Consider the following 18,737-nt stretch of genomic DNA (forward strand, 5'->3'; position numbering starts at 1 on the left):
GACAAGGGTCGCCCATAACCCTGTTGTCAGCTTCATTCATGACCCTCTAAATAAAGTTTGGTTTCTGCTGGACAAAAGGATCCAACTCCCAGTGACTTAGTAATGACTGAAGGACCCCAAGGCCAGACATATTCATATTTGATCTATAATTCTCTACATCCCCACGAGACTGTGCTGGGAAGGGGGAGTCTAGGAAAATGGAGCAGGGCTCTTGGTTTATCCTGTAAAATGGTTAACGTATTTACAGGTAATGGGAAGACTCCATGGCGATGCTATGGAGATGATGCTATACTAACCATGCATGAGGCCTCACGGGGGAATGTTAAGCCCCCCACCGAAGGGAAGAGTTCAACACGTAACAGGTTTCGACTTGCCTGTGTCCACCAAATGGAGGCTGCAAGCATCAGCCCTGCAGTTTTATACCTCCCACCTCCCAGGCAAGGTTGCTAGAGTGCTCACGAAGAAGCCCAAGCTGACTGCTTCTCTCGCGGAAAGGAAAAGCCTGTCCAACATGAAATGTAAGTAGGGGACTCTTAGAGTACCGTGTGGATGAACAACAAACTTTTAGTTGCAGGTGCTGTAATTATTTTATTTTGATTTATTACCCGCTCATCACCCTTAAGGTCCCACAGCTGGTCGGAGCAATGTAAAAATACACAATTACAGATGACGTAAAGCAGGCATGTCCAAAGTTCGTATCGGGGGCCTAATCTGGCCCACCAGTTGGTTTAATCCGGCCCCTGTGGCAGTTTATTTCCTGGGTTAAAATCCTAAAAAAGAACTCAGCAACTTCAATCCTTAAAAAAAAAAAGAGCTCAACAACTTGGGGGTAAAATCATAAAAAAGCTCAACAACTTCAATCCTGAAAAAACAATTTTGGTGGCCCTTTGGTCGGCCCTCACGGCCCTTCACTTCATCAAATCTGGCCCTCTTTGAAAAAAGTTTGGACACCACTGCCTTAAAGCAAATGGCAAAACTGCTCTGTATCAGGACCAACACAGCAGCATTCAGGTTGCCCAAAATATCCAGTGCAAGGAGGAAGGGATCAGGAGGGGTTTTTTTTTGGGGGGGGGGATTAGGTGTTTGGGACTGAGAGGGTTGCACTCCATGTGGTATAGTGGTTAGAGGATTGGGATAGTATATGGGAGACCAGGGTTCAAATCCCCATGAAACTCACCGGTGACCTTGAGCCAATTGCTGCTGCTGCTACTCAGCCTAACCTACCTTGTACGACTATTGTGGGGATTAAATGAGGATGATGTATGCCACCTTGAGCTCCTCAGAGAAATAGGTGGGGCATAGAGTAGATACAATAAATAAATAAGAATAGGGTGGGTCCTGAAGTATATATAACTTAAGTGTCAAAGGCTAGGATAGAGATGTTTCTTCAGTATATGACAAAAACTCTATAGTGAAGATGCCAGGAGCACTGATGCTGCCACAGATAATGCCCTCTACCGGGCTGCCACCACTCTTGAACTTCTATGGGTGGTGGAACTACTAAGAGGAACTACTAAGAGTTAATGTACTATATACATAATAGTATTAAGAGGTTAAATAGGGAGGGAGATGGTCTTTGGGGCATTTGGGGCTAAGTCATTTGGGCTTCGAATGTAACTGTGAGCACCTTGAATTGGGCTTGGAAACACAATAGCAATCAAGTGAACTCAAGCGGAGAGTTCAGGCTAGAGATGGAGAGAAAACTGATTCTGTTTACATTATAAAGAAAAAACCGCCTAACTACCACTTCGCAAACCAATCCACAAATTGAACAGCATGTATTCTTTGGAATTCACACTTTCAAAAATTTGCAGTGCAGTTCTCCAATCAGTTCAGTTCATAAGTTTATTGCTCTAGCCAAAGGCCATGGCAAACCTGTAGTAACAGCCTTAATAAAACAACATGGGTCCATAATATAAGCTAATATCCATGATGTAAGAGAGAGAAGATACCAGATACACCAACAAATTCAAATCCATCTTGATTTCAGACTTAACCTTCGAATCACCACAACAATTTGTTTATTAATTTATTTTGCCAATTATTTTTATTGATTTTCCAATATAAACCTAGTTACACAAATTAGTTCCAAATTAATACAGTTTTGTTAAGAGGCTTCTCACACACAGTTCTTGATGGATCTTTATTATCTACTATTACTGCGTTTCATATTCTTATTTATTTCCATTATTATATTCCATTTTTCCAAATTATCACACAATTAACAGTTGCACTTTTAATGATTTCTATTTGGTGTTATTTTATTATTTAACTTCCAAAAGAAAAAAGGCTTCAAGTGAGGACCCATAGCTTTTTCCTTTTCATCCTATGTCCACTACACCCAAAAGTCAGTTGTTAGTCTCTTGGCTTTATATGTCTCTCTGACGTTTTCCTCTTTCCTGTAGCATTTAGGGCTATCTCCTTACTCCCACTGTTGTTGTATTCCAGCCTGGTTGGGGCAGAGTTGAAACTTCAAGGTTAAACCCTCTTCTTTCTCCTGCTCAGCTCCTTCCCATAATACTCAAGCAGTTCCAAATCGACAACAGCAGATCCCTCCGTTCCACTAGCACAGAGTCAACAAGTTCTGAGTTCCAGAGATTTGCCATTTCTTCTTCTGGCTGGGAAAGGGGAGAAAATTCCTCTTCCAACATCCAAAAAGCCCTCATGCAACTTTTCTTTTGCTACCATAGCATTTTAATTTTTTTTTTTAAATAGGTTATATCTCAACATCTCCACAATCTCTTTCAGTCTTATTTTTTTTGGGGGGGGGGGTAGGCTCCAACTCCCAGTGACAAACTTCCAAACAAAACAGCTCTCTCCCTCTTTTAACTCCTTTCAAGCCACACACAGCTTTACATCTTCTTTTAAATCTCAATGTTACATCATGCATCAAACCATCCTCACCTGTATATCTTAAAATTCAATATTAGGAGAGGCTTGCTGAATCACAAACGTAAAATCTTCCATAAAATATAGCAGAGAGCCCCCATCTCCTCCATCCACCTCCAGCACAAGATAGATTCTTCTCCCAATTTCAAACCTCAGTTCCATGCAGCTGGTTGTTTGCAGTTATAATGTACATGTCCTCTTGTGTGTGCACCTATTCTTAATGCCAATTAAAACCCAATTACAAGGAGAACCTCTACATCCAATGGCAGTTTTGGGGGTTTCACATCAGGCAAAGTGAGTAAGCACCCAGCACCCCCACCTGTCCCTGTGCAGGGGCAAGCCATTGAGGTGACAACAGGTCTCCAGTACCTCCTGTACCTCAATAGGTTTATGTTGTTGTTTAGTTGTTCAGTTGTGTCCAACTCTTCGTGACCCCATGGACCAGAGCACGCCAGGCACTCCTGTCTTCCACTGCCTCCCACAGTTTGGTCAAACTCATGCTGGTAGCTTCGAGAACATTGTCCAACCATCTCGTCCTCTGTCGTCCCCTTCTCCTTGTGCCCTCAATCCTTCCCAGCATCAGGGTTTATAGGTTTGGTTTAACCACTTCCATTTTCTTTATTCAGCCTGTGCCTATCTCCTATGTTGAGAGAGTCGTCGCCATGGCATGGGACAGGAACTGGAAACAACCACCATGACATTTATAGAGATTTTTTATAACTCCTTTTTTCCTGATTATTTTATTATTATTTTTCAGTCAATGCATAGAGGGCTACTCTCTGTGTTATAAAGCCATTATTGTCACTCAAAAGAAACCAACCTATTTCTGCCAGGGTGTGGCTACTTGCTTATGTGAATAAAGGTTTCAGAAAGTCTCTGGATAAGAGGCAGGCTAACAGATAATGAGTGATGTCTTACACCTGAGGTTAACTACAAATGCAAACTGTGTCCGCATACATGACCTTGTTTACTGTAGCAGCCATTCAAGATTGCAATAGGCATTACTTGAAAATGCAGCTCAATAAAGGCATTTATTGAGGAAGCTGGTGAGCGTTGGAGCTCTAAAATATTCTGGAGTGGATACCAAGGGAAAAATATGGTATTTCTAATTAGTTGCAGGTCATTTCTGGATTCTGTCCAGAATCCAGATTCTGGGTTCTATCCAGAAGAGCCAGTCTCTTAGTTGACACTTATTCAAGGTCAAACCAGAGCTCAGTTCTGGAATATAATAATAGTTTAAAACATCTTGACAAGCTGCTTTCCAGGGCAGGTTATCGCTCAATTCTATATAGCACAGTGCAGGAAAAAGCTCAAAAGGCATACTAGCAATTTTTAAAATAAACTTTAACTGAGCACAGTTTGCTCTTGCCTTAATTGTTGGCGTCCCAGATTCTGAACAAAGAAGAGCTGTTGATATTCCTGGTGGTAGAGAGTATAGCTTCTAGGGAAAATAAAATATTCTGCCTGGTTTCCAAAACCTTAATGGAGTTCAAATCAGAGCCCCAGATTTCAGTGTCATAAAGAATTTGAGTAAGCACTTTACTATCAAATATTTCATGGCAATCAGCTGTTGTAACAGAACTTCATCAATGCCCCAATAGTTTTCTGTGCTTTAACTTTCACTGCTTCCATCCGAAACTTCCAAGGGAGGTTTCACTAAAGAGTACACGCAGGTATATAAATGAAGGAGTCTGTTTTATACCTTGTCCAATTCTCCATTTTTTTTAGTTTTCAAAAGTATGCAAAAGTGCATATTTAAGTGAGCAGTGTGCAAACAAGTGAATATATTGGGTGAGGGGAGAACATATAAAAATGCATATATTAGTCAAAACTGCATACAAAAGTGTGTCTGTTAAGAGAAATTCACACTCAGATGCTGATGAATTTTCATGAGGATTAAGAGAAACACAATTTCAAATTGCTGCAACAACATTTGGGGGAGGGGCTGAGTTTAAGACAAGAAGGTGACGGAAACCAAAACTGACAGATGGTGTCCACATCTCATTTTGAGAGCTGGGTAGCCAAAGTGGGGCTATTACCAATGTCAGCTTCGTTGGACTGGTCATGTTGTGTGGATGCCTGATTATCGTCTTTCAAAGCAACTATTCTATTCCAAACTTAAAAATGGAAAGTGTAATGCTGGTGGTCAACAAAAGAGGTTTAAAGACTGTCTCAAGGCAAATCTAAAAAAATGTAGTATAAACACCAACAACTGGGAAACACTGGCCTGCGAGCGCTCCAGCTGGAGAACAGCCTTTACCAAAGGTGTTTGAAGACACTTGAACTCAGGGCGCAAGGGAGAAACGTGCTAAGAGGAAGGCACGCCTGGTAAATCCGCACCATGATCAACTCCCGCCTGGGAACCAATGTCCCCACTGTGCCTCCACAGTCACTTACGGACTCATTGTTATAAATGTGTTTATGGAAGACAATCTTACTCAGCTATGAGTAATCGCCAAAGAAGAAGAAGAAGAAGATTACCAAGCAACTGGGGTGGGGGTGGCTTGCTCCTAAACCTTCCTCACCCCCAGGTTTTTAGAAATAGGGAAAAATCTTTTCGGGAAGAGAAAATGAGGGGCAGGCTAAGAAATCCCACAAAACAGCTATGTTTGATAGGTTTTAAGGATGTGACAATGAAGAGTGCATGGTTGGTTCACAAGCTGCATGAAGCACTGAACAGACACACTTTGCACTGCAGCAATTTGTTGCAGTTCCCCCTAGTTTAAATAGCACACTTTTAAGGAGGAGAGGAGAGAAAATTTCATCTAGATAAACTGTTCATATAACAATCCCCAGAGTGGAGCCCAAGATGTGTATTGTGTGATGCTTTGCAGCTTGCAACGGTGGCTGTGTGTGTTATACAATGCTATAGTCCAGTAAGACACTGGTGGATGTGTGAAATAGATACAAGTACACACCGACCCAGAGATGTCTCCCTCTAAGGAAAATGCTTCAATAATACTTGTAAGTGACAATAATGACTTAATAAGACAAACTATGGCCTGGTGGCTGGCTAAATAAATAAATAATGAAACGCTCCCCCAACACTAAGAATTTTTAAAGGCAGACTATAGTTGAATAAAATCACTTTTGATGGACTGAATAAAACAGACAAGAATCATAGAATTGTGGGGTTGGAAAGGTACCCCAAAGGGCCATCTAGACCAACCATCTGTAATGCAAGAATCCTACCTGAAGAATCCCCAACAGGTTGCCATCCAACTTGTTTAAAAAACCTCCAAGGATGGAGAGTTCACTACTTTCCGAGGGAGCCCATTCCACCACAATTCTTTACTGTCAGAAAATTCTTCGTAATGTCTTGATTCCTGTAAATAGAATCTGCTGGTTCAGGTCCTTCCTTCTGGAGCAGCAGACTACACTGAACTTGAAGCAAAATAATCAAACAGGAAAAGATTAAGGAGGAGGAGGAAACAAAAGAAGACAAAAAAACAACAGCAAGATTACACCAAAAGGAATATATGAGGAAGAACAGTAGGGTTTGAAAGAAAAGGCTGGATAAAGGGTGGGCGTGGGTTGGACTCAAGCCTTAAGGACATCTGTTTCATATCCAGAAGGTCATAGTTTCAGCCCCCAGCCTCTCCAGGTAGAACTGGAAAAGACTCTGTGCCTGAATGCTTGGAGAGCTGCTGCCAGCCAGTGTAGACCATACTATGCTAGGCAACTTGCTGTGTTCCACCAGAACCGTTTTATTAAAATTCCTGCGTAGAGACAGAACTTGCAAAAGTGCAAGAAACCCATGAGACCTAGGTGATTTATTTACTTTAACATCCCTTCCCTAAAGGACTGGGATTGGAGGGCCTGGGCAAAATCATTTCCTTTGTTTACAAGGTTGGCCTGTCAGTTGCAAACAGAGTTCTCTCTCCCTTTCCCCTCTCCCTACCCTGGTGCTTTCCTTAGATGGTAGGTTTAGAGATATTAGTTTTGCTTTTAGCAAGGACTTGCCCACTAGAGGGAGAGAGAGACTGAAGGAGTTGTATGTACATTTTTTGTGTGCGTTGGACTAACATAGCCTCTCCTTAATGTTGCAGTGCTCTTTGGACTTATTTTGGTTTGGGTATCAATAAAGCTTTTCAGGTTCCAGTGTGTCCTTGAAAAGGAGTACTTCTGCTCTTCCATTCCAAATGGTGAGTCATCCATCCTCCCAAAGACTTATCTATGCTGGGGCATGATTGTTAGAAAATTGTAGAGGGACAAGCTTCCAAAGTCATCACTTTAAGTTTGGGTTTTTAAGAAGATCCCTGCTGGGAAACTGTCTTGAGGTCACATGCCAGTGGTGGGCAGTAACAGAGGCGAATGTGTGTGGAGCAAATTTTACCTTTGTATGGTAAGCTAGTTGTGATTAAAGGACCCACCACCTGCTTGAGGATAAGAAAGACACATGGACACAGTATATTAGGTTAATGGGCTAAAAAAGGCCACAACTTTATTGATGACAGCATGTGAGAGATATTGGCTTAGGCACTGGATAAAACAACAGAGCGTGACTCCACCCCCCTCAGGGAGGGGTGAGACTATCAAGGGTTAACCACCAGTGGGAAGAGCCTGTTGATGCAAATACAACTGAAAGCTCCCCCTGATGTCACCGGGGGTCGTGCCATGGCCCTAGCCACCAGCAAGGGCATTGGACAGGATCCACAACCGCCGGATTCTTTTACCGGAATACCCATAAAATGGAGGGGTAGGTAATGGCCACACCATGCCCTCCAACACACAACCATATTCCAATGCCTAACCACCAATACCCAAAAATTGTGATGATTTGCTACGAGGTAGGCGAAAAGCCAAGTGGCCGGTGCCAATTTGCCACTTCCTACCAGGTCCATTGGGCAACCAAGGCGACCAACCACAGGTCCATAGCGATGTCAAGAACCAAGCAATGAACTTAAAAAAGAAGACAAGATCTTGTTTCTATATGCTACGACAGCTGCAAGAATTATGCTAGCACAAAATTGGAAATTAGAAGTAATACCCAACATAAGTGATTGGCAGGTTAAAATGATAAATTATGCTGAGCTTGATAGAATATCAGGAAGACTAAGGGACCAAGACAAACAGAAATTTCATGATAATTGGAAGAAATATTTAACGTATATGGAATCTAAATCTCAGGTGACACTGGCGGGGTTGAAATAACTCTAACAGCGGGAAAGGCCTATGTAAAAGAGTTAAAAAGTACGCGACTATATAATTTATTCGATACCTACCAAAGGAGTGGAGGGAAGTCCAAGGCTCAGTTGAGACTAACTCAGTTATGTATTTTATTTATGATTTGTGAAGTGGATATAATTTGTATAAGGTATGTGGTGGATTTTTTGTTTATGTTTTTCCTGTATATATGTGCAATATGAATAAAAAGTTATTAAAAAAAAAAAAGAACCAAGCAATGAACTAAGGGAAGGTGGGTGCGTGATCCGACCAGAAGCAGCAGCACAATGGCTGGGAAACACTGCCGCGGCCGCGTTTGAGCGGCTAAACCCTGCCCCCAAGCCTCCAGTCGATTGGCTGGCCATCTGGGGGCGTGGTGGGGCAGCTGGGCAGGGGGCAAAACACCCCCTGCCCATGCGGGAAACGGCTCCCACTCACAACTCCTTGAGAAGGAGAGGCTTTCCTTTCCCAACACGATCACATATAAAACATAAAGCTATCTCTCAAGCATTTTCTGTTTCTACCACTTCTAGGTTTTCCAGAAGGGTTGACCTCCATTCTCTTTGTGGTAACCAACATTGGAATTCTCAACTCCACCGTCTTCAGTAGCCCCAGCTTGGCATCAGTGTCCAGCCTCGCCCTAGCAAACAGCGGCATAACGAAAATCAAACCAGGAGCGTTCAGCATTTTCCAAAACCTCCGCAAACTAAGTTTATACCAGAACAGTGTGACTGAGGTTAAAGCCTCTTGGCTTTCCAACCCTGGGCGTCTAGAAAACCTGACAGTGGCTCAGAACCTCATTGCCAGTATAGGGCCAAAAGACTTTTCAGGGTTTTCCAACCTTACATCGCTGAACTTAGCAAACAATCAGATCTATCAGATATCCAGCAAGAGTTTTAAGGAGCTGACCAAGCTAACACTGCTTGACCTGTCCGGCAATAAGTTAACAACTTTAGCAAGAGATGTATTTGATGGGCTGATGCTCCCAGTGATGAAGCTGGGTGGAAATCCATGGAACTGCTCCTGTCAACTTCAGGATTTTGGATTATTCCTGCAAGGTAGGTGCCCAAGGTGGCTAACAACCTAGTTGTGAAAACAATACAATTGAAATTATTTGAGAGCAGCTAGAATTCTCTCTGCAACATCTCGGAGGTTACAAATGACACTTAAAATTAAATCATATTTTGATTAATTGTGGGATTTTGCAGCTATGGCCAAACTGACAGGGTTTTTTGGACCCACCTGGAAGGAAGACAGAGACAAAATAATTTGGGGGGTCAAATGGCAGACATACGTTGATTACAAAAGCAGAGATGGTTTAGAACCAAAATGAATTACCGTATTTTTCGCTCCATAAGACGAGCCTAGTTTTTAGAGGAGGAAAACAAGAAAAAAAAATATTCTGAATGAAACAGTAGATGTATGATTTTTGTGGTTCATGCTGTGGCCACAGACATGTGATCTGATGGTGAATTTGGGGTGACCCAATGCAAAATCCTGAGGATCCATGTGGACCTGTGCTTTGTAACCACGTTTTTGCACCACTGCAGCCCCAGGAAACAGTGGCTGCCTGATTTTTTTGGTGCAGGCTGTAGCCATGGACATGCTATGTGATCTGATGGTGAATTTGGGGTGACCCAATGCAAAAATCCTGAGGATCCATGGGCTTTTACCTCCCCCCTCCCAGGCAGCCTCCCTAGCCTCCCTTATCTCTCTTCCGATCCCACCAATCAGCTGTTTCCTTTCAAAACCCCTTCCTCCTTGTTTGCCTTAGTGTCTTTTCCTCAGCTGGAGCAGTTTTTTGCTCCTCCTTTTCTTCTAATTTCTCGCCTTATTACTTTAGTCTTCCTGTTTCCCCCCTTTGCAAGTTTGCTGTCTTTACCTCTCCCCTCCCAGGCAGCCTCCTTTCTCTCTAGCGTCCCTTATCTCTCTCCCTGATTGGTAAATGATCAGCAGCTTTGTTTCAACACCCACTTCGCTCTTTCAAAAAAGAAGAAGCATGAACTGCTTTTTGTTGGGGAGATGGCGGATTCAACATGGCGGCGAAGGTAGTTTCCGAGTAATTTCGCTTACCCTTATCAAAGTTTTAAGTGGTTTTAAGCGGTTTTTATCCTCCCTTGGTTTTATCTGTGAGTTTTAATGATCTGCTGGCTGTCCTTTGGTATCTTTTAGTATCCCGCTACTTGTGTTATCTTTGTTTTCTTTTTATCTGGGTTGCTCCGATGCCCGGACTTGCCGCCACGGCTGCCACCGCCTCCCTAACTGGGAGAGATAAGTGAAAGGTTCTCCTGGGCATAAATCCTCTGCCCTGTCGACCAGCTCTTTCCTTTAGCTTTTAGTTTATTGCATACTACGAAGTGAATTTTGCCTGACTGCTGGAACCGAGCTGTCTCGAAAATCCTAGGAACAAGGAAGAGGGGAAGGAAGAGGCTTGAACTGACTGCCTTACTGTGAGTAATTTTATGGCACCACTCTCCTGGAAATGGTAGTATTCTTGTAAGGAAGACTAAAGGATTTAAGGAGCTCCCAAGCACAGTGCCCACAACGGTTCTCCTGCAAAATTGATTTATGGGCCATGGAAAACGTCCAAGAGACTCTGACGAGGCATTATCCTCTCCGAGGCCTAAGCAATTAAGGAAGGGCTCACCTAAAGGAGGGAGAGGCCCCAAGGAATGTACCTACTCAATAGCAACTCAAAATCGTTTCGATCCTCTAACTGCCCTTGAAACAACATCAGAAGATGAGGCCCCTGAGACGTTACAAATTGGAAACGCTAATGGTAACACAAATGGGGATGGTCCCTATCCGAAGGAGGAGTTGGTAGCCAAATCAGACTGCACAGGATGCGAGCAACTCCATCTAATAATTAGAACTCTAAACTGTATATTTAAGAGAATTGACGGCCTATCCTCTCAGCTGCATAGCCTTCAGCAAAAACTGGATGACCAGCTGGCACAGACAGCCCAAGATGGGGCAGTAGATGTTCCATTGCGCCGGCAGAAAGCTCCACCAAACACTGATTGTATGAAGAACTGCAAATACAATCTCAACCCCGCACTGAATCGCCAATCCCTGATTCTACATCCAAGGAAGATTTCCCTAACCCTCCGGGAAAGGGACCTAAGTTGGACAACGCTACATGGGACAAAAGAGCACCTCAGATGGCTTCTAAAACTCGAGGCATCACAAATAGATCTTTGTGCTGTGCTTCCCTTAGTCCGCCAGAACAGATATCAGAGAACGATGCTGCCTTTCCACTCTGCAAAAATCCCCTCTCTTATTATTAAGCAAAAAGTTTTTTTGAATAATCTTGGTATTTTTCCAACGAGAGTTTTCATGGATTCCAAAATTAGACCCCTCCTATCGGAGGGATTAACCAAGGAGACAGTACAACCCTCCCGCCCTGAACCACAAAAGAGGGCTGAGCTGTACACCCCATGTCTGGGCCAGTCTCATAGTACCTCCACTCCTACAACTAAACACTACGAGTGTGCCAGTAACTCTTTGACACCCCAGGAGGAAAGAGAGCTTATCGCCTCCTTTGGAGAGTTACCAGCGATGGAACAACAAGAAATTATAAATAGGCTGGATTTACTTAAACTTCAGCTCCTAAGGATTGCCTGCAACGGAGTTCCTATGAATAATACCCACTCTAACTTAGCGTGCCATGCCCCATGGTGGTGGAAACAACAATTCCCCAATACCCAGCATATAAGGTGCCTTCTGCAGTAGATGGGAAGGTCCCACTGCTGGAGGCAGACTCTTCTCCTCCCCTTCACACTGATAACTCATCCCTGCTTTTAATAGACTTATCTGTTCCCTCCGTGATTAACCGATCCAAGAATGGAACTCAGGATAACACCCCCCTGGATAAATCGTTGTCCCTTCACCCCTCCATGCCGGACTTGGAATCAACATACATCGAAGACCATCCACGTCCTGAGACGGTAGTGGCCACCTCAAGTCAGGCTTCTCCACCAAAAATCCAACAATCATGTGAGGAAGACACCACAGTGCCGAGAGTCACCACGGAGTGGACTGAAGACCCAGCAGGACATAAACCAAATGATCACAAGTGGATCGGTTAGATCCCCAAAGAGGACGGCTCCAGCGGACTTGGCAGGAGCCTCTTCAGGGCCTAGTTGGGCCCGACAGCTAAAAACGTCAAATATTATCTCTATTCACAATAGCTCAAGAGGCACACCTGCGCCAAAAAGAGAGAAGTCATCTACCATTAGTCAAAGGAAAATTACTGACTTCTTTAAATTTGACAACCCACCAAGATCAGCGTTCCCCCCTTCTCCATTGTGACTACCCAAACCTCAGTCAAATCTTCCCCCGTTCTCCCTTTTAAGCTGGAACATAGCAGGTTGGAAGGGGAAAAAATCTGACCCGGACTTTGTAAAACTAATAAACTCACACCAATTCTCTTGCAGGAAACATGGGAAGAGGGGAGAGTAGATATTAATGGTTTTGATGTTACATCATTACCGGCATGCCCGTCTACTAAAGGAGGCCGGCCTAGTGGAGGATTAGTTATAGCAATTTCCTTGAAAATACAGGCAAAACTCACGCTTGTAAATGCTTCCACCTTTGCAATTACAGCCCTGGTTACGGGGAAAAACTTTGAACTTGTTATAACAAATGTTTATCTTCCTCCTGGAGGCAACATTGCAGACTTATACAATAAATGGGGAATCTTGGAGGAACATCTTACTCTTTGTCACTCCAAATACCCCAATATACCCAATGTTATAGCAGGGGATTTCAATGCTCACATTGCAACCAACTGGGAGTCTTTAATCAAAGTCAAATGGTGGATAACCCCTGCATTCATTAATGACCTCTCCCTCCATAATCAAAGACTCTCCAAAGACAAAAGGGTAAATGAAGCAGGAACCCTTCTTTACCAATTGGTACTACGTCTAAACCTAGTGATTCTAAACGGGAACTGCCCGCCTGACGTACCAGGTGAGTTTACACACATAAGCTCCTCTGCAAACAGTGTCCTGGATTATATGTTAGTATCTCATGACATATTCCCCAAATTCTCCCATTTTAAAGTTGAAAATATTCAATTGACTATAGACTGGACCCCAGATAGACATAATGACTATAGACTGGACCCCAGATGGAGACAGACACCCAACACATCTGATTACAAACTCAGTATTGCAAATCAAAAGTGTAAAATGGTCCGAACTACAGGCCCAAAAATACTCAGCATATTTCCAACAAGGACTAAAACAAGCATATTCAGGCTTAATCGAGGATCATTATGATTATGACCAAACCCTAAGACTATTCTCGAATTTGTCAGAAGATCTAACGTCTTTTTTCTCTGTCCCGACGCATAAAATAAACCGAACACAAAGGAAGATAGGTGCATTGTGGTTTAACAGTGCTTGTGAACAGGCTAGACAACTTCTTGGTATCATCTACAAAGAGTATAAAGCCTCCGGGGCAACGGTCTTGCCAAAAGAATATTTCCAAGCAAAATCGGCCTACAAGCAAATTCAAAAGGAAGCCAGACAGGAATGGCAAGTGAATCAATGGCGGGCAATCATAGAAGCCTCATCATCACGGAACTCCAGACAATTTTGGCTCCTGGTAAATAAAAGAACTAAAAGATACCCTTTGACTATTATTCCTGCCCCGGTTTGGGAATCTTACTTAAAAAATTACTTTGCCACAACTGACTGTATTGCTAACGCAAGAGATGAATTCCAAGATCAGCTTCCCCTCTGGCCCCCCACCGATCCGGAAGACATCCATGATTTGATCGTTAAACTCAAAACAGTGAAAGCACCTGGGCCAGACCTGATCCCGGCAGAAGCTATAAAATACCACGCGGACTGGTGGGCCAAAGTCCTGGCGACCATCTTCGATGCCGTTAACAACTCTGGAATGATCCCGGAAATATGGAAGGACGCTGTTATCGTTCCAATCCACAAAAAGGGCTCACCAGATGACCCGGGGAATTACAGAAATATCAGTCTGCTCTCAATAGTGGGGAAACTGTATGCCCGCTTCCTGCTGAACAGACTTATCCAATGGTCCGAAGAGAAAAAATTAATTGGGCCCGAACAAGCTGGATTCCGCCCAAAACAGTCAACAATTAATCATATTCTAATTTTACAGCATCTTGCCTGGAAATATTCCACCCCAAAGGGTGGCCAACTCTGTGTGGCATTCATTGACCTAAGGGCAGCATTCGATAGTATCCCCAGGAGCATCCTCTGGGAAAAACTCACCCGCTGGGGCATCAACAGAAGGCTTCTCTGGCTAATAATCAAACTCCATGAGAACTCAGCGGCTAGAGTGAGATTCACCCCGGAGGGTGATCTCACCAATTCAATTCCCATTAACAGAGGTGTCCGACAGGGTTGTATATTGGCTCCATTCCTGTTCAATTTGTTCATAAGCGACATGAGGACTCCCCTAATAGAGGCTCAAGAAAGGATTCATGCACCCCGCCTAGCACTTTATCGGCTGCCCTTTGTTACTATATGCGGATGATGCAGTTATCCTTTCCTTTTCTAGAGTAGGTCTCAGGAGGGCCTTGAAAATTTTTGGATCATATTGTAACGCAAATTCCCTTACAATTAATTACAATTAATTATGGAAAATCTAAGATACTAGTTTTCTCAAAGAGCCGGAAACTCCATAATTGGAAAATTGATGGGAGAGCCATCGAACAAGTCTATAAATTCCAATATTTGGGAGTTTGGTTACAACATAACCTTAGATGGAAGGCCCATGTAGCCTATGTTACAAATAGAGCCAAAGCTATCTCCTTGGCGATCTTGCGATTCTTCTTCACCGATGGGGCCCTTCATATCCCATCGGCGTTGAAAGTCTTCAAGGCCAAGGTGATTCCGACAATTGCTTATGCCATCTCAATTTGGGGGACTTTTGTCAATCTATCTCACCTAGAGGTTATTCAAAATCAGTTTTTAAGAGGGATATTGAAACTGCCCAACTGTGTAAGTAATGCAGCGTTACGCATGGAACTTAACACTGTATCCCTGGAAAACGCTCTGTGGAAGCACATACTTTGTCACTGGTTATCTCTATGGCACAATCTCCCAAACTTGTACTTGATACAATGTATGTGGAGAGATGATTTCCAGAGCCCATGGGTAAAAAATTTACAGCTGAAAATTACGGCAATGGGAATCTCCCCATCCAAATTACTAGAGCAGGACATAGTTCCAGCTAAAAGAACAGTAACCTGTAAACTAGAGGAGATGGACTTGCAGCAGAAAATGGTCTTGGGCAATGGTACCTGCTCACCTCTAAACCTTGGTTTATTACCCCTCTTAAGGCTCCCAAACTATTTGAATTCCTTAACTTCTTCGGCTCATAGATATGCCTTTGTAAAGGCAAGATTCAACACCTTCCCATCAAACGTGCTGAGAAATAGATTCTCCAATGTGATTGTAATTGTGGGGCACCGGAATCGTTGCATCACATAATTATTGATTGTGCTTTTCACTTATCGGCCAGGAGCAAGTTTCTTGCTCAATATCTTAAGGGAATTGCCGATGATACGACTGAAGCCAAACTGAGATATCTATTAAATGATGATGACCCCCTAAGATCACTCATGGTTGCCAGATTCTTGATCAGCGTCCTATCCCTAAAGAAGAGAAATGGACTCCTGTGTGGCTCGGATAATCCCTTTAAACCATGATCTATGTTTTAGGATGTAATTAGGTGATATCACCATTGATGTCTTCTATTAATTTATGAGCAGAGGGAGATGTTTATGGAACAAATTTATTGTAATGTATGATGTTGGTCTTTTGTTTTTGTTTTGCTTTGGTTCTTGTCTGTTTTTTGTAAGTTTTGGCGGTTTTAAATTTGGAGGTTCAAGTACATTATGGTGGTATGGGAAACTGTCGTGTGACGGGCCAATGGCCGTAATAAAGATCAATCCAATCCAATCCAACTGCTTTTTGTCCCTGGGCAATTTGGTTCCAGGGACCATGCATTCGCTCGATAAGACGCACGTACATTTCCCCTTACTTTTTAGGAAGAAAAAAGTGTGTCTTATGGAGCAAAAAATACGGTATGTGTTTACAAGGTGTTAGTGAATTAATGCCATAATGTTATTGTGAATATATGTGCTCTCTTAAATTAGACAACCCTTTTTGAAATTGTGCTTTTGGGAGTTTTGTAAACTGTGATCAATGTGATAAATAATATCTTTCTGTTAAATCTTTATAGTTACTGTTTGTAGATTCAACACTTAATGTGATTCAACACAGTTTAAAAGTGGGAAGTGGGCCTCTTCTAATCAGAAATTTGAGAGAGGCTGGCTTAATCCTACAGGCTAACTTTTAAAACCAATTTAAGCAATGCCTTCATTTTTATTTTAAAAAAATAATTGTATAAACCATTGAAAATATAAATGGAACCAGACACAATAGATTTCACCAGTGAATCATTTCCCAGTCAGTTTTTCCACTGTTCAAGACTGTATGTCTTTACAGAGTTGATCAATGCGTCACTGCTTGAAGATGCTGCCTCTGTCATTTGCCGAAGTCCACCAAACCTAGAAGGGATTCCTGTCTGGAACATCTCTGACTTAAACTGCCTGCCAGACTTCTTTTCATCAGCCTTTGAGAACAGCTTCCATAAAGTTGGACTACCAGCTTTGCTGGTATGTTTAGGTATGTTTCTGTGTATCTGTTAATGTTTGATAACATATCTCTGTTGACATAAGAACACAAGAAAGGTCCTGTTGGATCAGGTCCAAGGTCCATCTAGTCCATCATCCTGTTTTCACAGTGGCCAACCAGATACCCCAATGGGAAGCCCTAGATGGGTCATTGGCCTGATCAGACCTGCTTTTCTTACCTTGTTATGTTCTATCTGCTTCTTTAGGAATTCATGTACCCTTTTGAGCTAATATTTCACCTTCTTTTTTTTATTATTACTTTGGGCAGTGTTGATGTCGTTCATTTTGATGCTGCTTTTGATCTGGATGGTGAAACGCAGTAATCAACAAATCCAGCCAAGCAAAGAAGCGACTGATCTAACCACTAATGGTCAACCATCTGACTGTGTTGATTCCATGGCTGAACACAGACTGACTGATGGAAAGATCAGAGTCACAGAGACAGGGGTGATGTCTCACTCTAGGTTGTTGAGAGTTCGTGCCAAGTCTGCCTCAGCCATATTGTTGCAGGCAGAGTTCTGCCCCAGACCATGTCAGGCCACCAATTCGGCTGATAAAAAGCAAGGGCATCTAACAACTCCCTTCACACTGTTAAATGAAAAAATGCACATGAGAAGTGAGGACCTGTGCAACTTTATGGAACTGTGGTATTACCACAAGCTAGAAACAGACAACAGAAAGGAATTTCAGAGGCATTGCAATGTGAGCTCATTCCCGACTGAAGTTTATCTAGAAACTCCAGATATGAAAGTTACTTCAGAAGTGGCAACAAAAAGTTTGCAGGAAAATTGTATTTTGGGAGCATCTGAGAATGATGATAGTAAAGGCTGTGACAGTGTTGAAAATCCTGAACCCTTCTTATATTTAAGTGTTGCTACGACAACAGTTGAAGATCAAATTGATGTCCCACCTAAAAAAGATGGGGTTATAAAAGCAGGTGGAAGCTGCTCAGTTTCTTTGAAGCGCGCTTTGACATGGCCTTATGAGATAAAATGTTTGGGGCAGAGGTCTAATGTGTTAAGTATTAGAGAATCATTTAAAGGACAGTTCCTCCTGCCTACTCTGAACCTTGAAGAGAAACTGGATGTTGGGAGTTCAGAATTGCAGGAAGAGTGGCTAGAGGTTCATCCCAGGAAGGCATGTCAGCCATTCGATAAGGGTCAGCTTGGATTAAACCAACAGGCAAAGTTAGCCAAGGAAACAGAGTTTCCATATCAGCAAGAATCAAGGGCCGAAATTGCCTTAGAGCCAACAGATGTTGGAAAATCTGTATTCACTGTAGATCTGCAAAGACAGCATGACCTGAGCACATGCCCCAAAGAGGGTGATCACCTAGTCAGTGGCAGAACTGAATTAAAGACAGAGGTAAAACCAGCTAACCAACCCGAGTTTTCACTTCAGCAAGAATCAAAAGCAGCAGTTGCCTCACAGTCTGGACTCAAAACAAAAAGGGGCCCCACAGCTGTGAAAAGGAAACAGTCATCAAAACCAGTATCTGCTCAATCTAAAGTCCGTCAGGAAAGTCATCCCTCTCCACCCTCATCAGCTGATGTTGCTTCCACTAGTCTGCCCATGTATGATGAGATCTCACTTGAAAACGATGAGTATAACTATGCCAGCCTCCTGCATGAAGTTGTGGAGAATCGTGGGAGGTGGACTAGGGAAAGATGGAGACAGACCCACAGGAAACGTTCAGTGAATCAGCCCCCAACCAAAGCCAAGTAGATCACATCAGACTTCAGTTTAATGCTTTGTACATTCATCTTTGTAGTAAAAAGAGAGAGAGAGGGAGAGGAGTTGTATCTGTTTAAGTTCTACTGAGAGTAAATCTACTGGAATTAATATTCAAGTTAGCCATAATCATTAATTTCAAATCAGTCTAGAACTAATGTTGGATACAATTATATCAATGAATGAATGAGAATGAATGAATGAATGAATGAGTCAATCAATATATATATATATATATATATATATATATATATATATATATATA

At 42.6% G+C, this 18,737-nt stretch overlaps 1 protein-coding gene across 1 annotated transcript; it reads left to right on the forward strand.

Annotated features, from left to right (window-relative positions):
* Positions 1 to 480: 480 nt before the first annotated feature.
* Positions 481 to 16,756, forward strand: LOC310836507 (uncharacterized protein; the record flags this gene model as incomplete). The annotated part of the gene is made up of 4 exons (XM_083721896.1): positions 481 to 518; positions 6,939 to 7,034; positions 8,589 to 9,113; positions 16,554 to 16,756. The coding sequence occupies exons 1-4, from the start codon at positions 512 to 514 to the stop codon at positions 16,754 to 16,756; spliced, it is 831 nt and encodes a 276-aa protein (XP_083578022.1). The 5' UTR covers positions 481 to 511.
* Positions 16,757 to 18,737: the final 1,981 nt, after the last annotated feature.

Source organism: Podarcis gaigeae (assembly GCF_964106915.1).
Source record: "Podarcis gaigeae genome assembly, chromosome: Z".
NCBI classification, from domain to species: Eukaryota; Metazoa; Chordata; class Lepidosauria; order Squamata; family Lacertidae; genus Podarcis; species Podarcis gaigeae.